At 37.3% G+C, this 27,703-nt stretch overlaps 1 protein-coding gene across 4 annotated transcripts in view; it reads right to left on the bottom strand.

Annotated features, from left to right (window-relative positions):
- The window catches only part of RSU1 (Ras suppressor protein 1), a 186,845-nt gene that overhangs the window by 52,760 nt on the left and 106,382 nt on the right, over positions 1-27,703 (bottom strand). The window contains exon 9 of one of the 4 annotated variants that reach the window (XM_079108202.1): positions 8,313-8,747. The exons of the other annotated variants lie outside the window; for them this stretch is intronic. Within the exon in view, the coding sequence (XP_078964328.1) occupies position 8,747 (1 nt within the window). The 3' untranslated portion in view covers positions 8,313-8,746. Of the gene's footprint in view, positions 1-8,312; positions 8,748-27,703 lie in introns of those variants that run through there. 4 annotated transcript variants of the gene reach the window in all.

Raw genomic sequence — 27,703 nt, 5'->3', positions numbered from 1 at the left:
TTTAAAACAACAGGCTTAGCAAAGGGTGTGGCACACAATGAAAGTTCAATAATTATCTGTAATTTTATATATGTGTATATGTAAATGCATATATAATTTACATAATTTTATAATATTGAATAATGCTGTTAATAAAAATACAAGAAAAATGAGGTTTATTTTCTCCTTAATATTTTTCTAATTATGAAGTTTTATTTGAACATTTATATATTGGTTGAAAAAATAATAAATTATTAAAATGAACATGTTACTAGATAAAAATAAAAATATTAAATTGTACATGGTTATTGAAAAATTACAAAGTATTAGAAAGCATAAGGACAGAAGAAAATCTGCACATAATCTCACTGCTTGAGAACACTATGATTAATATTTGAGGAATATACTTCAAAGTTTTTTTTCGTATTCAAATTTGCATTGAGGAATAGTTACCTAGTATGCTTTTCAAGTTTATGTTTTGAAAATTCCCAATGTCATTTAACAGTCTTGTAGAACACAACTTTACGTGGCTGCATTAGCATTCAATCATATAGTTGCATTATTGTTTACTAACTTGGTTGTGTTCTGTGGGGCCTTCTGGATTTTCAATTGTTGCTACTACAAATGAGATTGAGATTTTGTGGGTTTGTTAAGAGGACTACCTCATGTACAAAAAATAAGGTGAACATTAGCTAAATGATTCTTTTGCATTTTAAGGTGTCACCAGGTGCAGTGGGTTGTATAAAATCAATTCAAACAAGTAATTTTTAGGTAGTTTCAGATTCCTTTTCATCACACATCCTTGACCAACCACGTGGACACAAGCCTATGTACAATCATGTCTAACAAAACTTGCTTACAATATACTTCCATAAACATATTATGTCATGCAAAAAAAGTCTTAATGAAAAAGGTTACAAATTTCAGTTTTTTTTTTTTGGTACCAGGGATTGAACCTAGGGTTGCTTTACCACTGAACTGTACCCCTAGCCCTTTTTATTTTTATTTTGAGACAAGATTTCATTAAGTTGCTTAGAGCTTTGCTAAGTTGCTGAGGCTGGCTGCAACCCTGTGATCCTCCTGCCTCAGCCTCCATGCTGCTGGGATTATAGGTATGTGCCATTTGCCCAGCTAAATTTTACTCCATTTTAAGGAAAGTTTTTGAAGTATGATGATTAATTTAAAAATTCCTTGTTATACTATTTAATCAACAAAATTGATAATCAGGAGAAACAAAGTGAGAACATTTTATAGCTAAAAATACTGTACCTTGTAAATAAAAGAACTATACATACAAAATTGCAAGGAGGAACATTGTTCTCTTTAAATGCAGGAAATATGCAAATACGACAAAGCTTTACATGCTCAGAAAACTGGGTCTTTATTCCGCAGAGATTTTTCTGTCAGTGTAACAAGCTGAAAACAAAATATGAATGACAACTGCACATACTTAGCTGATGGAGAACACAGAGCCCAGCAGCCACCACATTAATCTCTCAAGGAGGTCATGTGACTTCCAGGCAGAAGTATCGATTCACACCTAGTCACTGCCACAAAGTGTGACAAGTGCTCAAACCCAAGCTGGGAAATCCCTCCCCCAAATGATAACTGTTAGTACTTCTTTAACTGTTCCTGGCTAATAAGGGAATTTACCTGAAGACTTATTTTAATTCCAGCATTAAGAATTCTTAATAAACAGGCTGTTGGGTAATAAAGTATGTACAGATAAATCTCACTAGCTTCTGGAAGTTATTTGGAAACTCAGAATTTAAAGAACCATTGTCTATTGTCAGTGTAGACAATGTTGAAGGCAAGAATTTAGTCATTTTTTAACATGACTATACCATCTTTATCATACCCAACAAAAAGAATCATTCTAGGTTAAATCTGAATCTTCTAGATTTTCGTGTTTGTATAAACTGAGAGTTCAAAAATATTCCCTTTACTAGGTTTTGTTTTTTCCCCACATTCTTCTGCAACTGCCTCAAAGGTTCCCCCTCCAGATCGTTCTGGATCCCCAGAGCTCCAGATTCTGTGGTCCTTCCCCACTGGTCCAGGACAAAGGGTAACTTGATCCTCTTAGGAATTCTTTTAGTGGATAATTGGGTTTTATGGCATAATTTTTCCTCCCCTGAAACACAAAGGAATTTTACTAGTTTAAGCTTTTCCCTTTATTTTCATCGCTGTACATCTTGTAGCTATGGTTTGGATAAGTGTGCGCTAAATGTTCAGCTGTTAGAAGGTCGGTTTCCGGGCTGGGGAGATAGCTCAGTTGGTAGAGTGCTTGCCTTGCAAGCACAAGGCCCTGGGTTCAATCCCCAGTACTGCAAAACTTGGTTTCCAGCCTGTGACACAATTGGGGTGGTAGAACCTTTAAGAGGTGGGGCCTGGTAGGAGGTCTTTAGGTCACTGGGGTCATGCCTTAAAGGGGAGAGAGGAACTACGGCTCTATCCTCTTTCTCTCTTTTCCTTCCTAGACACTTGGCAAGGGGTTCTGTTCTGCCATGTGTTTCTGCCATGATGTGCTGTTTCATCACAAGCCCGGAAGCAAAGGGGTCAATCAAGCATGTGAGCCAAAATAAAAACTTTTCTCTCTGTAAGTTGATTATCTCAGACATTTGTTATAGTAACAGAGAGCTGACTAACATACCTTACATTTTAAGTTTTCTTTTTGTATTCCAATTTGTCCATTTCAATTACAACATTATAAAAGCAGGATATGTGTTAGGGAACTCTTAAAGTTTTCTTTTGAATTATCTAAACTTAGGGTTTGGGAAAAAAATAAAACAAAACAAAACAGGTATCATCTGTCATGCTCTGGATTGTTCTCAGCTGGTACTTCTTTCCCCTTGAAGATATAAAGCAAGTATATCCTAATATTCAAGATTTGACCAGAGAATAATTTCATTTAAAAATAATTTGGTGCTTAATGAGAGAAGAAGAATAACATTTTTGTTAAATTACCTTCTCCTTCTGCATAATGCAACCTAAGAGAAATTAAGACTTCACTTTTCTGTGCAGGTCTTTGAAGGGAATGAGATTATGAGAACATGGGAGTTCTGTTGCTCCATATCCCTGCTCACAAATGGTACTGTTTCAAACTTTAATGTTGCTAACCTGGTGCATATAAAATGGTTACCATTATAATTTTGTTTTGTAGGATCCTGATTAGTAATAAGGTTTATCATTTTTCCTGTATATTAGTCATTCATATTTTCTTTTCTTTTAAATGTTTGTTCATACCTTTTTATCATTTATTTTATTTATATCACAGCAGTCCCCTTAATACAAAGAGGATACATTTCAAGACCTCCAGTTGGATGCCTGAAACATCGGAAAGAATAGATATTATGTTTTTTCCTCTAAATACATACCAACCTATGATACAGTTTAACTATAAATTAGGCATGGCTTGAAATTAAAGATCATGGCTAGGTAAAGATCACTTGAACAGAAGCTCTGCAAAGTGATCTTTTGTATATGCCATGATCTGATTCCTTTTTGTTCCTCCACGTGTATGATCTTGTAACTGCATATTCTACTGAATAGCGTGTCCTCTTACTGCTGATCTGCAATACACATTATGTCAAAAAGTAAGTTTGCACATGTGCATGGGACTCTCCATGGCATTCTACCCTGTTCCACTGTCTCTCTAGAGCAGAGGATGGACTGCTTTGCTGTCTAGTATAGTAAAGATAATGTCCCCCTCCAGGGTAAAGAGCATATTTGTTTACAGCCCACTTTAAAAATGTTGGGTTTCCTAAGCTCAGGTGTCTCTGGGCACAACCCAAATTCACTGCATGCCCAGCATCCATGGGGGCCTTTACATCACCGCCATGGGACTTGGGGAGCCAGGGAACTGGCCTGAAAATAAAACTCATGTGAATGGTTGTGTTGTGAGAAATAGTTTTTGGGTCTGATGCAGGAGTGTGCTGTGTTCAAACAGTATCCATGAAACTGTGGCAAGCCAAAATATTAGCTTGGAGGTAGGGTGAAATCTCAGATCATTCATACTTCTTGATAGTTCCTATTTTTCAATATTTTAATGTTCTGAAATTCCAAATAGAAATATGTAAGATCTAGTCATTTGTTCATTCCTATATCTTAATTTCTCTTTATTTGTTTTCATTTTCTGATCTCTGTTCATTTTGTGTTGGGTAACATTTTCTGTGATTCTTCAGTCCATTCATTCTTTTTCAGCTATATGTACATCTGTTTTTAATCTAACAATGGGTTTTTAATTGCAATGACTGCATTTTTCATTTCTTATGACTCTACCTGGTTCCTAAAAAAATATTTCTGATAGTTTTTGATGGACTCTTATTCCTTGACCAATGTTTTTCTTTATGTATTTCTCATGCATTTTTCTATATTCAGTATTCAGCATCCCAATGTCATAAGGCACAAGTGATCTAAATCTGTTGTTTACTGTTTCTGTTGAGGCTTGCCAATTTTGGCTTATGTTATTCCCTGTTTGGTAATTTCTGGATTGCTTTTGATATTTTTTTTCATAGTAACTTCATGTTAGCTGAAGCTATAGGAATTTTGAAGACACTGGGTTGTTACAGCTTTCCTCCAGAGCAGATTTCTGCTTATCTGTACCAGGTACCAGAGGATTCTATCAACCTGAAAACATGCTACATGCATTTTCTTGGTTAAAATTTCCATGACTCTGCAAGTAGCAAATTTATCCATCTAAAAATAAGTTCACAGCTGCAAATAGGGAAGAAGGTGATAATGATGGTAAGTATTTCCCCTTCATGGAGACCAATGGCAAAAAATAGATATATTTGCTCATCTGCTCCTTTTCTTGGTGAGTTGACTTGTTCTAGCTCCAACTTTCACTGAGGGCACATGGCCTTATTTAATGTTTCAGCTCTGTGAGGCTATTTAATGTTTGATCCTCTTTTTGCCTCCCCATGGCAATTAAACAGTGGGTTTCTTATCTGGGGTCCCCTTTATTTACTGCATGACTTTGGTTAACAATGACCATAAGGTCTTCTGGCCCCTTGAGGATTTCCCTTTCTCTCTCACAAGTTCAATAACCTATTTATAAAGTACATTTCTCTGAGTTGTTCTTGCATCTACTCTTTTTATCCCTACATTTTTTATTGGTGCATTATAGTTGTAAATACTGATGGGATGGGATTTGTTGTTACGTATTTGTACACACACACAATATAACAACATAATTTGGCCAATATCCCTCCCCAGCACTTTCCCCCTTCTTCCCCAATCCCCCAGCCCTTGGTCTCTTTCCTCGAGTAATCTCCCTTTGATTTTCATGAGATCTGCTTCATCTTTCTTTTCCTTTCCCTCTCTAGCTGCCACATATGAGAGAAAACACATGACCCTTAACCTTCTAAGTTTCACTTATTTCACTAAACACAATGGTTTCTAATTCCATCCGTTTTCCTGCAAATGACATAATTCCATTTTTCTTTAGGGCTGAATAAAACTCCATGGTGTGTATATTCCACATTTTCTTTATCCATCCCTCCACTGATGGATGCCTCAGTTGGTTCCACAGTTTGGCTATGGTGAATTGTGCTGCTGTAAAAGTGGGGATGCATGTATCACTGTGGTATGATGACTTTAATTCTTCAGGATAAATACCAAGGAGTGAAATAGCTGGGTCACATGGTGGTTCCTGCCTAGACTTTTGATGAAACTCCATACTGATTTCCACAGTGGTTACACTAATTTACAATTCCACCAACAGTGTAAAAATGTTTTCTTATCCTCCATCTCCTCTCCAGCATTTATCATTATTTGTATTCTTGATGACTGACATTCTGACTGGTATGAAATGACATCTCACTGTAGTTTCAATTTGCATTTCCCTAATTGCTCATGATGTTGAGCATTTTTTCATATAATTTTTGGCCATCTGTATTTTTTCTTTGGAGAAGTGTCTGTTTAATTTGTGCGACCCTTCCTTATTTATGTGATTTTTATAGGATTTGTTATAAAGTTTTCTGAGCTCTTTACATATTCTAGATACTAATCCTCTGTCAGAAGAGTAGCTAGTAAAGATTTTCTACCGTTCTGTAGGTTCTCTTTTCACATTCCTAATCGTTTTGCTTGCTGATGCAGAAACTTTTTAATTTGATGCCATCCCATTTATTAACTTGTGCCATTATATCCTAAGCTTTTGTGGTCCTATTGAGAAAGTCGTTGCCTGTGCCTGTATGCTGGAGTATTGACGTTATGTTTTCTTCTAGAAGTTGCATAGTTTCTGATGTAAATCCTAGGTCTTTGACCCATTGAGTTGATTTTTGTGCAGGGTGAGACAAGGGTCTAGTATCATTTTTCTACATCTGGATAAGCCAGTTTTCAAGCACCATTTGTTAAAAAGTCTATCTTTTCTGCATTGTATGTTTTTGGAACATTTTCCAAGCGTCAGATGACTACAGATGTATGGGTTTGTCTGTGTCTTCTATTCTAAACAACTGATGTATGTGTCTGTTTTTATGCCAGTATCATGCAGTTCTGTTAGGATAGCTCTGTAGAATAATTTGAAGTTAGGTATTGTGACCTCTCCAGCATTGCTTTTTTTGGGGGTTAGAATTACTTTGGCTCTTTTGGGTCTGTTATTCTTCCAAATGAATTTTAGAACTGTTATTTCTAGTTCTGCGAAGAATGTCATTGGTATTTTGATAGGGATTACACTAAATCTATATATTGCTTTTGGCAGTATGGTCAATTTAACAATATTAATTTTGTCTAGCTATGAACATGAGAGGGCTTTCAATCTTGTGTCTTCTTCAAAGTTCTATAGTTGTCATTGTATAGGTCTTTCACCTTTACTTCCCTGGTTAAATTTTTCTTAGAATTTTTTGTTTTATTTCACTGTTGTGAATAGAATTGTTTTCCTGATGTCTTTCTCAGCAGATTCATTGTTGGAATATAAGAATGATTGATTTTTGTATGCTAATTTTGTAACCTGCTGCTTTGCCAAATCTGTTTATTATTTCTAGCAGTCTTTTGGTGGGGTTCTTTGGATCTTCTAGGTACAGAATTGTATCATCAGGAATCGGTGATAATTTGACTTCTTCCTTTCCTAATTTTATTCCTTCTAATTCCTTCTCTTGCCTAATTGCTCTAGCTAGAATTTCTAGCACTATATTAAACAGGTGAGAGCATACATTCTTGTCTTGTCCCAGATTTTAAAGGAAATGTTTTCAGTTTTCCCCCATTTACTATGGGGTATAGTTTGGGCTTTTTTTTGCACATAGCTTTTATGATGTTGAGGTAGGTTCCTTCTATCCCTAGTTTCTTCAGTGTTTTTATCATGAATGGCTGCTGAATTTTGTCAAAGGCCTTCTCTGCATGTCTTCCATTCACTCTTGCATGGGCTTTCAGAATATCTGGTCCCCAAAATATCTGGTTTTATGGTTTCTTTTTTGTCCACACACCTGAGAAATAGATAACTTCCCTTTTGCAAGTGCTTTTCAGAGATGGTTAAAATTAGTTGCCCATACAACTAGATAGGAGAGACTTTGAATAATAAAAATACTCTGTAAATTACAAATTACAAAATTTAGATCAAAATTTTTACCATTTTGCAACATCCACAGCTGGCATAACCCAATACACTGATCAGATTGATACTCCTATTTTCACAATTTTAAGACTAAGAATCTTAACTTGTGACAAAGAATCTTCATGGATCATTCCACTCCCTGCACACACAGTGTATATAGGCAGCATGTCTCTTTGAGAAATAGGGATGAATTTTTTTGAATGACTTTCTAGTCAATTGAAAAATCAGAAATCCTTGGGAATTAATATTTATTTGTTTGAGACTTCATAAATGACTACTACAGACTTGAAAGAAAAGTTACCTTAAATTTTTGTAAATAGATAAAATCTACTGCTTATTGCATCCACAAAGACCTCTGTATGATCATTTTCCTAAAACAATTAAACAGCAACTTTTTGGTTACCTTGGATGCACACATTCTAGCCTGCCTTAACCCTTAGCAGACTTTTCAGTGTCTTAATTTTGGCAAATTTTAGCCACAGCTTGTTGAAATATATTTTTGCTGACATGAAACATGGCTTTAAAAACTCAGACTATAGACAAGAAGAATCAATAAATGAAATGCTATTGAAACACTTAGTTTTGTTTAAACCCAAGAAACTTCCAAACTTCAATTAGTTAGACCTTCTCGAATAGTTCATATGCTTATTCAGACTTATTTTAATTAAAGAAAAAATTGGGTTATTTGTTTCCTGCCATTTTAAAATTAAAAGACAAAATAATCAAAGAAATCAAGCACAAATGACATTACTCTGTGAAGTTAAGATTAAATTTAACTATAATCCATGACTGGGTAAGAAGCAGGCTGTGGTAATAATAATTTGGGGGGGCATTTCTCAGAAATCCTTCAAAGGAAAGAAAGAAAAACACTCCTCTACGTTTAAAAGGATGAGAACATATTTGTTCAGTATAAAAACAGAAAGGAGCCAGAAATAGTGACGTGAAGAAAAGCCCATTCATGCCTCAGACGGTTGCTTTCATTTTATGATGCCTGAACACCTTTAAATATCTTCCAACCAGATCTGTATGTGCCTCGACAACCAGCAGACATGGTTAGTGGCATTCCGAAAAATGTATTCAGGGCAGTCCATTCAACATCTTCTTATTCTAAACAAGGGGCACTACCTACGTGTTCATGCACACCGTGGGGACAGTCATTTGTGATGCTCTGGATTGTTCTGGCCCCTTCTATGCTCTGAGACTGAAGAGAGGAGTCTTTATCCTGGAGAGAGGAAGGGATTGAAAATATAGATGGATTACTAATTTAAGGTGATAATTTGCTTATTTGGGTATCTACTTTCTTCAATTGAAAGAGCTGCATCAAGACTCTGAACATTTCGTCCTAATGCTCTTGATAATGGGTTAAAATTCTTCAATTAAGCCTCAAAATCACTCTGTGGAATAAGCCCAGGACCATTATCTTTCCATTGTACATGCAGGAGGCTCTGTGGGCTGGGAGGCTACGCTGACAGCCAGAAAGGTCACATGAATAGCCACTCGCTGAGCAGAACAAGTACCTGTGTCGTCAGCATGCAAAGGTCACCACTGGTCTTTCTTAGTTTCCACGTGGTCGCCACGAAAATATAGGACTCCATTCTGCACACCCCACAAACGAGTGTGACGACAATCTTTTCACTTTAACCTCAAATACAAAACTGTAGCTGAGCCAGGAGGGAAGCTCCTAAGCTCATGCTGTTAATGAGATGAAATCACCCCTCTTTTCAGATTTCCCTTTGGTGAATGGCTGGCCCCAGAGCCAGGCACAGTTAGTGCTTCTGAGAAGGACAGTGTGCAGGTGACAGTGTGGTCTTTTGGGGAGGTGACTGGTAAAGGGCCACTTTTCAAAGATGAGCAATTCAATTACTCTACCCTCTGGGAATCACAAAAGGGAATGGGGTTAAATATTCCCTCATGAACACTGTTTATAGTACCAACACTGACCTTTCCTTTATTGAGAATTTTATAGAATCCACTAAAATATACAGCTACCAAGCATCTCATGCATCTCCTTTAACACATGACTCCATTTTATGAGGAAGAAAAGCTTCATTTTAATTTTAGAAGTATATGAGGTGCTGAGGGAAACTCTAGGGACACTGGTGTGGTCATTTCCTTTTCTGTCCTCCCACTCACAGCTACTGTCCTGCTAAGGGACTCAGATGGAGCTGCTCACAAGCTCTGATGATGGTGTGAGCTCTGCACTCATTATCCTGCATGGCTCTTGGGTGTATGGGAAGATATTTTTGGAGGGTTAATAATCACTAGAATACCAAACCAATGGGAGCAAGGAAGTGTTATATACTGGTTAAGATGTCACGTACTTCTTTGTTCCCAAAACAATCACTATGTCTAGGAGCTCAATGCATGCTTCTCTTTGATAAACCACTGTTTTAAGGCAGACTGAACACAAACTTTGAGCCAAGAGACTTGGTTAGAGTCTGCTGTCCAGGGCTGGGTAATCCGGTGGAGGTCGCTTCCCCTTTGGAATGGCACTTTCCAAGCTATGTGAAGAGAGGGCGTTAAACTATGTCATCTGTAGCGTCTTTGAATATTGTTGTTAATGTTTGCATATGAAGGGTTCCCCAAAAGCTCCTGTGTTAATGCATGAATAGTCAGGGGTAAAATGATTAGATCATGAGACTTGTAACCTAATTAGTCCAACCTACTTCAAATATACTGCTTGGGTAGTAACTGTAGGCAAGTGGGGCACGGCTGGAGGAGGTGGGTCAGTGGGGTCATGCCCTGGAAAGGCTCATCTTCCCTACATCTCCTTCCCCCTCCCTGTTTCCTGGCTGCCATGAATGAAGAAGCTTCCCTCCACCATGCCCTTCTGCTACGATGTTCTGCCTCACCTTGGGCCCAGAGCAATAGAGTGGACTAACCATGCACGGAACATCTGAAACTGTGAACCAAAATACATTTTTACTTCTCTAAGTTGTTTTTGTCAGGTGTTTTGGTCACAGTGACAAAAAGTTGACTAATACAATTATAATTAATAGTCTAGTTTATTAATTGTTTTCTAATTTCATTTATCAGTTTAGAGACATGTTACTGGAAATAAAAAACTCTTCACCATACATTCTAGCTAAAACCCTAACCTACACTTTCTTTGGCATCCCATAATACACTATCATTATTATTATTATCACCATTATCATTAACCACCTAACATTTATTGAATGCTTACTATGTGCCCAATACAGTTCTAAGTGCTATATATGCATTATCTCATATATATTTCTCTCTGCAGTCCTATAAGGTAGATACTATTATCAATTTTATAGATGAGATAATCAATATTCAAGAAACTACATAACAGAGATAATAACTGTTAGGTTCAGAATATAAATTGAAGGCAGTCCGACTCTAGACCTCATCATCCTGACCCCACATTGTTGTCAATTGACCACAGCAACACATTACATACTCAACAAATAATACCTAACCCACACACAGTTCTTCACAAAAAATTCACATGAAGATCATAAACTTCTACTTTTCCCATCAAAGAATTCATATCTTGTCCAAATTTTTAAATAACAGGAATATATGATAATTTTTACCTCAAATATTGTTTCAAATTTATTACTTAATGAAAAAACAACTGTTTTTTTCCATACAGATAGACTATAGCTTCTAAGCCTATATAAAGATCATATGAGGCAAAATGGAAATGATAAAATATGTATTTAGGAGATGCAGATTGAGGGTATTTCATAGATCATTCTGAAACAGACAAATTTCTAGTACTGTGCCATGATAAAATGGACAATGTAATATATTGGATCAAGGAACAAGAACTCAACAGTTCATCTAGGCAGCTACACAGTTATGAATAATTTTAATAAATATGCAAAGCTGGTATTCTGCCACATAAAATAGCTAGTCAATTGTGAACCCGAAATATATTTTTAGACTACAACATATCCATGGAATTAAATAATTAATGGTCACTTTTAATGAATACCAGTATTTTTTGATTCCAGCATATCTACATTTTGTCTTGTGCTTTTAAAAGATTAATTTCGATCTTTCCACCATTTCATATGTGAACTGTATAGATTAATTTTATAACTCAATTTTTTTCTACAGCTTGATTCCGTATACTAGAGCACACTGCAAATTCCTTGCCAAATGTAACTTTATACCCTGAGAGAACACTGCCAAACTAATTTCAAAGATATGATTTGAAATAATAAATCATATCTTATCATTCAAAATATACAGGAAGATAGGCAATGCAAGTAGAAACAGGAGTTTCTGAAAGATCAAAGAAAAAGTAAAGAAACAAGTACTCATGTCCTGCTGTAAACGAGCACCTAACATCCACACCCTGAAATGATGGACTGATTTGAAAACAGTCTTTCCTCATGGTCCATACTTGGGATGCTGGGTCAGAAGGTGATCTGTTAACTCTTGCTGGATCACAAAGACTCTGGGTCTCTCTTGCTCTCAAGGTTTAAACTGACACCTACCAAGAATAAAACGTATACTTTAGCTAGCTATCTCCTCAGGAATCTGAGATTGCCTTTAGAAAGCAGTGCATTTTCTAAGATTCACCTTTTTATCCTTCTTAAAGGCAACAAAACAGGTAGGAAATAAAAGTTAAGGTTCATGAACACGGGTCCAGGTTCCGTCTTGTGGTCTTGAGCTAAGTACCTCTAATTCCACTTATCACAATCATACCCCCTCAGCTATTGATGGTACTTAGCAAGTGACCTGAGCTAGTGAACTCTTTGTGTACACTGTCACTTTCTTCTCAAAACAATGCAATTGGCACTGTGGTATGACACAGTGAGGACTTTTTTAAAAACATGCTATTATTACCAGCACTGTCCATATGAAATAATGCATTTGATGAGTCTCCTAGGAGTCAGGTACTTAGGAACCAAGCAAAAATGGTGAATGAAAAGGCCTGAATCCTCCTCAAGGCTACAGACTAGTGAAAAAGTGATTAAAAAATAACTGCCCTTAATATTAACTTAAGTGCTAAGAGAGGTGACAAGTACCCTAATCATAGGTAACTGGTGGACTAGAACTAAACCAGAAGCTCACGAAGAGAATGCTTGGGTTTGAATTCCGACTACCACATTATTAATTGTTAACTCCAGGCAAATGATTTCACCTCTTACATCTCAGATTCTCTTTCTATAAAATGGGGGTAAACACCCCCTATATCCCAGCATTATGATGATCAAATAATAAGTATTCAACAAAAATTAGTTGTGGGGTTGTTTTCTGCTACTGTAATTATTTAGGTGGGGAGATGTATGAGACAGAGGTAACTGTATTTGGAAAAGGTCCTGTGAACAAAGTACAATCTGACCTCAGGTCCCCTGAGGTCATTTAACTATTCTAGGATTAAATTTTTTTATCTGAAATATAATGAGGGAAATTAGATTATTTCTATGGTTTCATGATCTTTATAATTCTATAAAAGTTGAAAATAAAACATTTGAAAGACCCTAATTAAGCATGTTTCTCCCCCAATGTCTTAACTGTTCTCTCAGGTTCTAAATACAGTCAAAAAAGGGTCATCTTGAGATGTCAAATTTACGAACATTCCCATTTTATCTGCTGCTTTGTCCTCTTACTCTGATCTCTCTCATGATTACCTTTTCTACACCTGTAAATAAAAGGAGTCACACTGCAGTGACCTCATTTTCTACCTCTGATGGTGTTTACCCTTCTCCAACTGTGATGTCAATGTGCTGGTTCAGGAATCTCATCCATGACATGGAGCCCAGGTAGCAACATCCCATCAAAAGTTTTATATAGAGATGGCTGGATACATGTTTAAAATGACCCAACTGTTGATATGACATTATGCGTATTTATGTACATAAGATAAATGCGTTCATGGAGAGGCAGCAGGCTTTTCTGGTACAGGATTGTGTTTTATCCTGTGTGACAGGTCCCACTGCTTCAATCTGCAGTGTATAGAAAGAGTATTTCTACTGTTCAAAACAAATGGCTCTATGAACTTCAGAACTGCTGCTAACAGAGCTTATTTTAAAAAAGCAAATGTTTGACCAGGTCCACAACTCTTAACATGTTACAGAAACACACATGGATTCAAGGCACTAAAATAATATGCTATTGATAACATAGCCATGCAGGCTAAATCAAATGCAGGCCCACCTCCCTCAAGAGGGCACATGTGATTTCTTTTGCTGTATCTTTTTTTTTTTTCAATATATATATATTTTTAGTTATAGATGGACACAATACCTTTATTTTATTTATTTATTTTTATGGGGTGCTGAGGATCGAACCCAGTGCCTCACACAAGCTAGGGAAGCTCTCTACTGAGACACAACCCCAGACCTTGCAGTATCTTCTTGAAGTTAACATTTTCATTCATTTGCTCATTCAAAGCACTACCTCGCTTTTTTTGGAGAGTGGGGGGGTTTCCCTGGGATTGAACTCAGGGGCACTTGGACACCAAGCCACATCCCCAACCCTTTTTTATATTTTATTTAGAGACAGGGTCACACTGAGTTGCTTAGTGCCTTGCTTTTGCTGAGGCTGGCTTTGAACTCTCAATTCTCCTGCCTCAGCCTCCCGAGCCACTGGAATTACAGGCATGTGCCACTGTGCTCGGAACTACCTTGCTTAACCGTTTTCATTAAATTCTATTCTGGAATTTCTATCAGCCTCAGATCTTTCAGTGTTTGGCTACTTCACCCTCCAGAGGGAGAGCCAATATCTTCTTACCTAATCATCAGAACAAAGCACCCTCTGCCTGTTAGTGACTCCTTATCCACAGAAGATGACCTTCATCTCCTCTTCTTCATTCTTACCTATACACTCAACAACAGTGCAAGGAAAGAGTGCTGGTACTTAGCGGAATCCAGTGTTAGTGCCCAGACTGATTGACAGGGCTTCTAGAAAACAGGCTATTGGAAATGTTGTCTGGGTCCATTTTTTTTTTTAAGTTATAATATATCTATATAAAGATGTTTCTACTCAGGCCTATGTAGTACAAATCAGTTCAATAAATTATTTTCTAAAGTTGACCAGGTGAATGTTTGAATGTGAAAACACTGCTTATACCAGAGACCAACTGAGGAGGAAAGACTAGCATATTTTTAAGTTATGGAAGAAAGCAGAGGGGTTTGCACTTTTAGTCTGGCACCTAAAAGAAGAAATCATGTCCATCAATGCTCACTGTGCCTCCTATATAATTATACATGCTAAGGTATGTATAATTATCTTAGTTCATGGTAAGATCCAAAATACAGATATTCAATGTTTGACAAACCCAAACTCCTAAAACAGGTAGTAATGCATACACATGGTTGTGAACTGATGAACTGAGATCTTAACTCTTCAAAGCACAAGGCCCAGACGTAAGGACAGTCTGTTGCTATAGTGTTTGGGCTGCATCACAATGCAGGAATGGCAGGCTGGAGACTCCTCAATGCAGGGATCCTGGGAGGATACAGGCACAAGAAAGATGAACTAACTCCAGCCTACACTGGCTTCTTTAGGCCCATAAAGCCTTTCCCCTGTTAGATTTCCCAGAACCTAAGGGTATCCAGAAATCTCAAACCAGTGTATACAAGACCAAACCTATGTCCCCACCCTCCCCTGATGCCTCCCCTTATCTCCTACTGTTCCCTTCATTGGTACCAGTCAGCACCCTGGATGAGCACCACAGGGAAGTTTTTTAGCTCCACATTGGACAGAAATGAAAGACTTTTATAGCTTGGGCAAGAAACTGGAATAGAGGGCAGGGAATCTGAGCTATCCAGTAATGTGATGAAGACTTATAGATATTACCTAATTTAATCTTAGTAACAATTCTATGAAACAGGTTTTATTCATACTTTTCATTATATTTAAAATATCTTAAACTATTTTCAGGAAAATTTACCAAAATATTAAAGTGGAGATGTACCTACCATTCAGTTTCAAAAATTATCTACTTAAGGCCAACATTATTTTTTTAAATTTTATTGATTCCTTTTAGTTATACATGACAGAATTCATTTTGATATAATTATAAAAGCATGGAATATATCTTATTTTAATTGTTTTCATTTCTACTAGCCTCCTGTTCTCCTACATTATTTTGAAGTAAATCTCAGAAGTTATATTTGTTCATTCATAAGCACTGAGATGCAATCACAAATTATCAAATGATCAGATATAAAAATTAGTAACTCCTTAATGTCATCAAATACGCAGAATTTGAATGACCTGATTATTCTAAAAAGGTTTTTATTTTTTACCCTTGGTTTGTTTGAATAGGATTTTTCTAACAATATATTTGAAGTATTTTAATACAAAGTTATTATTCTTACTATAATCTAAACTGTCCTGATTTGGGGCCAATAGCAGTCTTTTTTATTAGCACTGTGGGTTGTTTTAATTGTCTTTTAACAGTTTGCTTACTTTCTGGATTGACAAGATGGTCCAGGCTCTGTTGCACATTCTCCTCATGGGGACTTGGAACTTGCCGTTTCTCCAAAGGTCCCAGAGTTCTTTTGGCGGGAAATTGCACTTAAAGATAATAACTCAACAGCTAAGAATGCTCTTTGCTTTTATGTTGGTCATTTTTTTTCTAGGCTTCTTAGGTAGAAACAACAACAAAGTTTAAAATAAAAAAAAATACATTATGAATTCCTGCCATATTTCCAATTCAAATTTAGAACTCTAGGATGTAATTAACTTCTTGTTTTTTAATTTGTATATTCTCTGTTGCTGAAAATCTTAGTCCTTAATGACATTGGCATAATTACTTATTTGCATTATACTATATTAAATATGCAATCACTTGAAAAATATCATTAACAACATAATATCTAAAAGTGGTTTATTTTTTGACAGAAAGAAAATAGTTCTTATTGTCAATGCAGTTTAATCTACTACAACACACAACAAAATTACTCTATTTTCAAGTCACATAAAGCAAATTTTAAACTTTGAAAATAAAGCTATTACCAAAACATACAAAATATATGTTCATCTATTGAAGGGGAAGGTGAAAATGAACAACCATAAACAATGACTATTAGGCAGGTCAAGGAAATGAAGGAAGGGGATCCCCTCTTTCCAAATTCTCCCTTTCTAGAGTTGATCAGCATTCTGACTTTTGGATAATATGAGAAAGACTAAATTGAGTTACTAGAGATTAAACTATAATGTATAAGATGAAGAAAAAGAGAACTTTAAAAGTAATAAGTTGGATACAGTGGCACACACCTGCAATCCCAGTGGCTCTGAAGACTGAGGCAGGAGGAATACGAATTGAAAGTCAGCCTCGGCACCAGTGAGTTACTAAGTAACTCAGTGAGAGCCTGTCTCAAAATAAAATGCAAAAAAAGGGTTGGGGATGTGGCTCAGTGGCCAAGTGCCCCTGAGTTCAAGCCCTGGTAACCACCTGCCCCCCCAAAAAAAGAGTAACAAAATACCTAAAATGAAACTGAGAGAAAACAGAAATAAAGCAATGAAAAGAACATATTAAATGTAAATGGCCAAATGGTCCAATTAAAAGGCAGAGGTTGTCATATGAGATAAAAAAGCAAATCCCAACCATATGCTATGTACAAGGAATCCACATAAACATACAAATACATAAAAACAAATAAAAATGACATACCATACTAACGCTAATCAAAAGAAAGAAGAGTTGCCAATATTAGCATGTGATAAAGTATATTTCTGGTCAAAGAAAATTACTAGAAAAAAAGAATTTAATTTTATCATGAAAAAACAGAATTCATCAAGATGACATCACAATCCTAAGCCTTATGGATTCAGTAACAGTATTACAAAAATTCATGAAGTAAAAGATGATAGAAAAGTCAAAGAGAAATAGGAAATTTACATTACACTGAAATTTCAATACCCCTTTTTGAGTAACTGATAGAACGAATACAGAGAAAATCAAGATGCACAAGACTTAAACAACATAAACAACCAAACTGTACTCAAATGGTACAAGAACAATCGAACACACACATGCAGATATATGAACTTTGAGCCATACCTTACACCATACCCAAAGAATAACTCAAAATGAAAGATCAAAAATTACAAAGCTAGAATAAAGCATAAGAGAAAATCTTGTGAACTTCAATTAAGCAAAGAAAACAAACACACAATCCATAAAAGGACAAATTGATAAACTAGACTTCAAGGAAATTATAGTTTTTATTCTTCAAAAGACTCCAGGAGAATGAAGAGAAAATCCACAAGCAGGAAAAAAAAAAAAATTACAAAGCATATGTATTGGTCCATTCAGGCAGTTACAGAAAATATCATAGACTGGGTGGCTTCTAAACCATAGAAATTTACTTTTCACACTCTTAGAGGCTGGTAAGTCCAAGATCAAGGAACAAGCAGATTTGGTGTCTCGTGAGGGCCTGTTCCTTATAGATGGCACCTTCTCCTTGCATCCTCACGTGGTAGAAGGACAAGCAACCTCCCTCAGATGGTTTTTATAAGGACACTGAGCCCATTCATCAGTGTTCTGCCCTCGAGACTCATAAACCTCCCAAAAAGGACCTACATACTTCCCTAAAGTCCTTTTCAAAAAATTTTTTATTTGTTCTTTTTAGTCATACATGACAGTAGAATATATTTTGACATATCATACATATATGGAATATAACTTCCCCTTTTGGTGGTTGTACATGCTGTGGAGTTACACTGGTCATGTATTCATATGTGAACACAGGAATGTTATGTCCAATTCATTCTCTTGTCTTTTCCATTCCCATATCTGCTTCCTTAGCCCCACCAGCCCCCGTCCAATTTGGTTAACCTACCCTCCCTCCCCTCACCTATTGTGAGTCAGCATCCACATACCAAAGAGAACATTCATTCCACCTTTGGTTTTTGGAGATTGGCTTATTTCACTTAGCATGATACGTCTCCAGTTCCATCCATTTACTGGCAAATGCCTTAATTTCATTTTTCTTTATGGCTGAGTAATAGTCCATTGTGTATATGGATCACATTTTCTTTATCCATTCATCTGTTGAAGGGCATCTAGGTTAGTTATTATGAATTGAGCTGCTATAAACACTGATGTGGTTGTGTCACTATAGTATGCTGATTTTTTTGGGTATATGCCAAGTTTTCTGAGAAATCTCCATACTGCCTTCCAGAGTGGTTAAACCAATTTGCATTACACCAACAATGTATGAGTGTACCTTTTCCCCACATCTTCGTCAACATTTATTGTTGCTTGTATTCTTGACAATTGCCATTCTGACTGGAGTGAGATGGAATCTCAGTGTAGTTTTGATTTGCATTTCTCTAATTGCTAGTGATATTGAACATTTTTTCATATATTTGTTGACCACAATGTCTTTATTTTCTAATACCATCACTTTGGGGGTTAAGATTTCCACATATGAATTTTGGGGAATATAAACATTCAGACCATAGAAGCATATATCTAATAAAAGATTTGTTCCTATAATATACAAAGAATTTCAACACTCTAAAATATATACTACACAATTTAAAAAATGGACAGATTGGTGTAAAAATTTTGCTAAAGAGGATATGAAGATGGCAAAAGCTCTACGTCACTCTTCACCATATGAATGTGCATTAAAAAACCATATGGAGGGGCTGGGGCTGTAGCTCAGTGGCAGAATGCTGCCCTCCCACATGTGAGGCACTGGATTTGAGCCTCAGCACCATAAAAATAAACAAATAATATAAAACCATACAGAAAAATATTACCTGAACCTACTAAAACAAACAGAATTTTAAAAACTGACCATGCCAAGTGTTGATTAGGATAGAGAGGAACTGGGATTCTCAGTGTCAGTTGGTGTATATCATACCACCACTATGAAAATAAGTTTGATTGTTACTTTATGTAAACCCTCCACATGATGCTCCCATTCCATTTGTAGGGATATACTCAAGAGAAATGATGGGGCATGTCCAATAGGAGATCTGCACACAAAACTCGTAGCATCTTTCTTTGTAATCGCTCTGAACTGGAAACAATCCAAAGGTCTATAAACTGACAAATGAATAAGAAATGGTAGTATGGACTTACTCATTGGCAATGAAAAGCAATGAACTATTGATATGTGGAACAATAATAAATGACTCAAAATACTTAGGCTGAATGAAAAGAGTCAGATTTTTTAAAGAGTATATCTTATATGTTTATATTTAAATAACATACTATGAAATATAAACTGTAGTCAGAAAGTAGGTCAGTGGATGCTGGGGGATGGAGAGGATAAGACATGAATGGCACAAGGGAGGAGTATGGTTTGTATAGAAGAAGAAATAAACTCGGGGGATGATGAATATGTTCACCAACTAGTTAAGCTGATTATTTTACAAGTGTATATCTATATCAAACATACAAATTTTATGCCTTAAATATATATAGTTCATTGTAGGCCAAGTATGCCTCAATAAAAATGTTATATAAAAAAATTCTAATTGTCCTCAAATCATAAAACTAGCAAAAGGTTAATAGTGGGACTTGAACCCTGGGGGTCTATTTACAGAGTCAGTGTTCACACCCACTGGTCTACACTGTGGAGGGAAATCCTGCCTGCCTCCTGGGTGGTCTTATTTTCCAAGGCTGCACCTGCTCAATGTTAAGTGGCTGGGTCCTCTTTGTCCTGGGTTCACTCCAGGTAGTATTGAGAGATCTTTGATACTGGAGTATGAGAACTGCCATTCTTTCAACTATGTGTTGTGGCCTGTATAGCTAATGTGCATTTCCTTTAAGAGTATTCAGAAGCCCTTTGGTTCCATGGAAATGCTTTTCCAAGGTCCCCAAGTTCTACTGGCAAAAGTGGGTACCTCCAGGACCTGCAAGGGATCAGAGATCAGAAGCAGGGAAAAAGTGGCTGCAGGCCCCTGCCTGCCTTTTTTCTGAAAGCAGGAATCCTGGCCTAATGTAAACAGCAGCTACATTTTCTTTCTTCTTTCACTCTTTTTTTTTTTTTTTTCTGGTGCACATAATTAAAACTAAATACATCCTATTTCCAAGTCTTAGGAGAAATATAAAATGCCAGTTTTCTCCCTCCTCAGCACTTAATTGACAATGAAAATTTGATTAGGATTGTTTTTGTGGGATTATCGAACATTCACTATGAGAAAATTTAACAACAAAATTGGAAGCTGTGCATTGCCAGTTTTTGCTCACATGGAGACAAATAAGATATTTCTCTGGGCACATTCTCACTCCTCACCTTTGCTGGGTGTCCTTGTGTTCCAAAGGCCAGCCTACTCCTCAGAGGACACAGGTGGGGATGGTAATGACTGAAGCACCTGCAAGACAGCGCCTTCTCATTGTGGCTGATGAGGAGGCCTCTGGCTCCCTATGGCTGGATGATGGCTGACAGATTCCCATCCAGGTTCTCAGGTTCACAGTACAAGCTCTAGGTGATTTTTTCTGACTTGCATAAAAATACTATATATTTCAAAGGCTGGGAAGAAGAGCTGTTTGCCCTATACTCTCTTCTCCTTTGATGCTTATTTTTAAGCAATTACTACAGTTCCAAGCCTGTCAATTCACTTTTTACAGGCTCTTTCACACCATCATGATGAAGGACAAAGGCTACACTCCCAACAGCAACATCGAGGTCCCCCACCCAGAGGTATCTGTCAGGGGATGGAGAGCTGGTTGATCCGAAAACTAAAACAACAACACAAAAGGCTAATGGGCTGAGTCCAGGTCAAATACCGTTTTACAGCTTCTGCTATTTTTCTACATTACCCTTTAAAATTCTGTGTGCAGGAGCTTCTTTCAAAGCCTAGCTAAAAAAGAGCTACTAGATTTGATGGGAAATAGCTGGCTAGGGAAGGCTGCAGCCTTGGAAACATCAGAGAGACATTTATGTGATGGAAGCAGCACTAACAATATCATGCAATCTATGTAACTCAGACACAAGAAGAAAAAGGGAAACACTAAAAAATGTGCATGGGATGTGTGATGGAAGGATTTTAAAATCTTTCCTCTAGTAGAAATGTCTAGGCTAAACAAGGTATAGTTGAAAGAATAACAGTCCTCATTCACCAATATTTTGAGAGCCCACTAGGTACCAGGCATTGTCTGAGGTTAGTGGGGGCAGGGCCTCCCTTCCAAGTGTAGGGAGGACCATGAAATTTGGGACAGCAGTGAGTGGTGGCAGCTTAGATTGAGTGATGTGGAAAACCTTTGGTTGAGACAGTATCTGAGCAGAAACTTGAACGATCTGAGGAAGTAAGTCAAAGTCCATTTAGGAAATAAAAATGAGGTAAGAGTCAAAACCTCAAATGGTTGTGCTGGCATAATCTTCCTTTCATGCCTGTCATTGTCACTGTCTTGAATGGGACTCTATCTAGATACTAGGTGGCCCAGCCTTCATATTACTGAGTGGCCCACACTTTTGGCTTCTTTGTTATAAAACCTAGAAAAAGGTTACTATTTCTTTTTCATTTTAGGCAAGTGGTACTCGGGGACAGTGACAAGGAGATGTCGTGAACTTACATATTTAGCTGGCAATTCCAAAACACTTGAGTCCAGGGTCAGAAAAAGAAAATGGAAACTTGTAAACACATGGTTTGATTCAGTATATATGGTTTGGTAAAGGAGAGACTGGATTAATAAATTCTCATAAGACCATGAGGCCAAAACAGACTTAAAGAAAGAGGTCATGGGGAACACACACATGATTGCATTCATTATTCTTTGAATAAAAGGTAATTTTTCTGCTTTGTCACTCAAATGGATGGCAGACCCCATGTCACCCTATCTTATCTCTGATGCTTATGTGGAAAACGTGTTATTGGGCTTCACAGAGCTCCTTAGAAAAGAGTCAATTCTTCATTGGGCAAGAGAATTAAAGCATAGGTTTACAGGTAAGAAGAAAACAAAAAGAGGAGACCAAAAATAAATCATGTGCTGGCTAATCTGATTTCAGTCAATTGGTACAAGACACACTGCAAAAGGCCAGGAGTCCATTACCAGGTGAAAGAGAGAGAGACAGAGACAGAGACAGAGATAATGTAAAGTATGCTAGGGAAAGGTCATAGCCTTCAATTTGCATCAATTGTCAGAATTCAACTATGAAAGTTCAACTGTATAGTTCCCTGTGAACAAGAGGGTGCAGCTGGTCAGAAAGTGAATTTGTACCTGTTGTACCAGAATCTCCCAGATAAGAGAAGAAATCAGAATCAGGGTGAATTATGAGAAGACAAGCTCTCAGGGACTAAGAGGTGGACATCAGGGTTTAGGGACCCCTGGCATACATGCATTCAACCCTAGTATGAACAGTGGCCTTGCAGGGGACTGAGTTTGATTCAAGAGTCAGAGAAGTCAAATGACAGTGTACCTACCATTACACTCTACACGTTGACTTCCTTTAAGGGTGACAACACAAAACCAGCATTTCCTCATTTTCTTCCTGATACCACTCAAAAGCAAGATGGAGAATGAGATACAGTAATCTTTTAAATAGGACAGATTGGGTTTGATTTCTGGTTCTACCACTAGGCTAGTTCATCAGTTATCGTACTTATTTGTGCAACTTTCCATTTTTCTCACCTGAAAGCCAAGGCAAATACCTACATCCCAGGAGTCAAGAGCTTATAGAGGGAGAAACTTACAGAGAAACCACTAGGCCCTGGAACATGGCAGGAAGTCAGTGAACGCCAGTTCTCTCGCCTTGTGTAACTGGAGCAAATTCTATCACACACGAATCCATTTGGATGTTAAGACACCTGGAACATGGCAGGAAGTCAGTGAATGCCAGTTCTCTCGCCTTGTGTAACTGGAGCAAATTCTGTCACACATGAATCCATTTGGATGTTAAGACACTAAGAGCAGAAAAAATGGGGGCGTGGGAGGATTGGGAGTAGATATATGCTCTGAAATTTTCTAGTAAAAATTGCTCAAGATTCTTAGTACTTGAACTACAGTAAAACGAAACTCACCTTGGATAATCCCTTCACATGGTGGTCTTCAAGGAGAATTTCTCTCCATTTGCAATTCTTTCTTTTCTAACCATGTCCCAGTATAAAATTTATAAAGAACATTTTTACTTCATGGCCAGTATTTTTCTTGTTGCACTGTCTTGTTAATTAAACATAGAAAAAATAAATCAGAAGCTGTCTTCAGAAAACTTAAAATACAGTTCCAAGATTTTAAGTATTACCAAACAAAACTTTTATTGACAAAATTTACATTCCTTAGGAATTATCTAGAATTTAGTACCAAAATAAATTTGCTACTTGCAAGACACATTCTATTAAAAGATCACCACTCACGCAGTTTCCATCGAGAATACACAAGAACAGATTAAAAACTCTCATAATCTCACATAAGGAGGAGTCTGAAATATACACGCCATCTCAGCTTACAGTCCCAAAAAATAAAAGCGGAAAAAAAAAAAAACAAAAAAAAACAAAACTTGCCTCCTCTATGGGAATCTTAAGCCCAGGCCTATCCTCTAAAATGTAATCACTTCTTCCAAGATCTATTCTCTTTTCAAATCTTGTGCTCAGAAAAGTCTCCTTCTTTATCACTTAAAATCTTAGGTGAGAAGACACCTCTAAAAATTCCTGTCCTAAGCGGGAATCCACTTCTGCGTTTTTACCTCTTTTGTGAGGGCTTTGTGGAGGATTACTTTTCCTAATTCACACTGGCTTCTGAAGGAATAACAGATTGCTGTAGAAATTCTTTCAAGGATACAGGACAGCCTAATGTTATCTGACAGGCGTTAGAGATGATGTAAGATTTCATTCACAATTCTTAAGGTCAGTGCATTAAGTGAGAAACCATCCTTCATTCAAATAATTTCTTTCCAAGACCCAGGACAAAGGGACACAGCTAACAAGGGTTCCACAAAGTCCAGGCTAACCAGTAGAGAGCAAATCGTAGTACCCTAAAACAGTGGCTGAAGGCACATTCTTTGTGGGTTCTTTCTTCTTATGTGCATAGGTTCTACTGGCTCTTTGTTTCTTTCTTGTTTTTTTAGGAATATCATTGTTGTTGTTGTTGTTATTAATATTATTGTTTTGATGCTACGGATGGAACCCAGGTCCTCACACATGCTATGTAGGCACACACTCTATCTTGAGCAACACCCTCAATTCTAAAGTAATTTTAAGAATAGTGAATACATGTACGAAATAGAATATCCAATAAGGAGTAAAGTTTAAAAAGAGTGAAGAGAATGTGCCCTCCCCTTCCTGCCTCTAGCCACTGGATGTCTTCCTTTTGAGGTAAGTGCTTTTATTAGTTTATTGTGTATTTCAAATACTCTCCACAGGCACAAACACAACCCTGTGTTCCATACAGCCCATGGGATACTCACTTGGTACCCAAAGAGAAGGCAGACAAATGAGCCAGAGTCCTTGAATTCATGAGGCGGAAGCTCACTTTCCGAAATAATTTGTTCGTTTATTAAGGAAATGTTTCACTTGGACCCTAAGAGCCACATGGGAAAAAGAAGAGGTCTATAAAAGTAATGAAGGATTTTAGGAAAACTAACCTGCACTAAATATTATATACTGAGACAACAATACGACGTTTAAAATACTGTCATCTACCAGCCCAAACAAAGACCTGAACTTTGGTCACTTATCGACCTCAGAATGGTTTTAGTTTTCATAAATTAAGACAACCAGTCAGAGGCTCCTCTGCATGAGACAGTTCATTTATGTACGACACTGAGGGCATGCCGCATGCAAAGTCCAGTCGAGGACATCATGAGGATCACTTTCAAAAGAATCCCAGCCCCTGAAGGGAGAAAAAATACATACTTAACTTTCAAAATGTAGGTAGTGCTCACAGAAATAAATACTGGGTGATAAGCCAATAAACAATGAACTAAATGCACACAAAGTGTGGCACCTGGTTAATACTCAATTAGTGACATCTGTTCTTAACATCATCATTAAAATTACTAACAAGCAAAAGGAAAGGCCCTGAAGAAATGATAGAAGAGACATAGCGTAGATGGCACCAGGGTCTCTGGGGAAGCAATACGTAATCCCACACTTGAAGAACAGGTGGGCATCTGATAGCTGAAGTTGGGAAGGAACGATATTGAAAGCAAAGAACATGAGAAGATCTGTGATAGAAGCAGATATGTGTGATGGGATGTAACCAGCCTTGCCAGTCTAAGTCCACTCCCAGTGGCTCTGTATAAAGGCTCTATTGCCAGTTTGGCCCACTGCCATGATCCCTCAGTCCAAAAGGATAGTGAGGAACCAATGCACTCAGGACAGCACTAGGGTTACGTGGAAGCTCCCTTCCAAATTGCTCGTCTCACACAATAAATATTCAAGCCAAGCTAAACCTTCTAACGGGTGTCGAAACACTGCCAAGAATACAGCAGACCTAAGACTGTGTCTTACTAGTCAGAAGATATGCATGAACAGTGTACATGAAGCAGGCAATTTGAATACCACTATTTCCCTGTGTCTTTGCATAGGGTTTACCCAGCTTGCCCAAAAGAAAGAACTGAGTTCAGTAATTCCTAACTTTGGATGACATCTGCAATGCAATTCAGAAAAAATGCAGATGCTCTTTTAAAATAAAGTAGGGTACGCTTAACACAGGAAAATGATGGTTTTTTTAAAAAAATCTGCATATTTAGCATCCTAAGTTTTATAGCTAAACCAAACACAAAATTCTACTGGAGAAAAACAGAAAGGAAGACTTCACCTGGGAAGATAACTATCACTCTGCTGTTTGCATGAAATTATGAGTAAGTTCCCTGATACTGGCTGTAAATATCATACACTACTGACAAAAAGAACAGTCTTAAATGATCCTTTACATGCCTCTTTCTCTACCCTATTAAGACGCTCGTTGTTTCTTTGATTTATCTGATAATAAATTTTTGATGACTGGTAAGTCTCATAAAATTGCTCTGGTGCTGACTACACTGATTAATAAGTCTAAAGAATCGAAAGTGTCAAGAATTCATGTGTAAGAATAAGTTACTGCCAAACATATATTACATATTCCATAAAATATAGAATAAAAAGGTTGATCTGGTAATTTTATCTTGTATCCATTTTCCTGTAACAATTTATATTCAGGGTCATCATTGTCTTCCTTTGCTTAAAAAAAAATCAATAAAGTAAATCCAGTTGTGGAGGTGTGAGTGGGGGGGACAAATTCCAGAATTAAATGAAATTTGAAGAAATAATGATGTCACATATTAATAAACTGTGTTTCCCAGAAAATTAAAAAACTCAGATTCACCAATAGTTGCTGGAATGACTGATATGACTGATAGAGGTGATCTAGTCTGAAACTCATGGCTTTGAAGATGAGGGAGCTGAGGGGGGTGTGAAAAGATCATCTGCCAATGATAGAGTGGGGACAGAAGCCACCTCTAAGGTTAGTACTCTGAGAACAGACCTGTGTGTGCCACAGATAAGTACTGTCAATGACACTCCTTCTTCCCCAAATGCACATACTGTATTTTGATTAAAAATTTATGCAACCTAGGATTAAAATCATTCAATCGATCAATCACATCTCTCTCTTGAGCTCTACCTGGAGCATTTATGTTTTTGTTTTTTCCTTCAATTTTCCTTATTTTCCCTCAGACTCTCACAGTAGATCGCTGTTTCTTTATGGCATGGTATATCATATAGAAATAAGCACTTCATCTTTGCTCTCTCTCCACGCTGAGGAAGCAAGCAAATTTAATTATGCAAGAAAAGAATTCTGTGCCCTGCTATTAGTAGTCTTAATCTTGCTCATTAATCCAGGACTCGCCTGAGACAAGGTAGGAAACAGGAGACAACAGTTGTGAGGGCTTCCGATGTGGTTACTGGAAACCCAAGATGGGACAGGAGATCTCTGATGCTGCAGTTTGTGGAGGCTGAAGTCCAGCAGCAATCACACAGGACAATTCCACCTCTGCTGGAGGGGCTCCTATATGGACACAGACAGCTGACCCACAGGCCCCGACCCTGCACCTCCTGTCTTTACAAGTCTTGTGAAGGAAAAAGCATGGGTAGTATTCTATGGTGCCTCCCTTCTTGAATTCTCTAGTCAAAGATGGGGTTTTATGAAGAGCCTTCCATTCCCAAGAGACCTTCAGTTTCTAACCAGCTTCTGTTTTAATAAGGTCCCTTCTTAAAAGACTGAAAATGAAAGAACTACCAGAAGCTCCTGCTCCTGCTACTTGGAGGAACACCACTCGGAAAGACAACCTTACCAGGGCAGGAAGC

The sequence above is a fragment of the Sciurus vulgaris genome (genome assembly GCF_902686455.1).
Source record: "Sciurus vulgaris genome assembly, chromosome: 12".
Classification (NCBI taxonomy): Eukaryota; Metazoa; Chordata; class Mammalia; order Rodentia; family Sciuridae; genus Sciurus; species Sciurus vulgaris.
The sequence above is the reverse complement of the archived record's forward strand: the minus strand, read 5'-3'. Positions and strand labels throughout refer to the sequence as shown.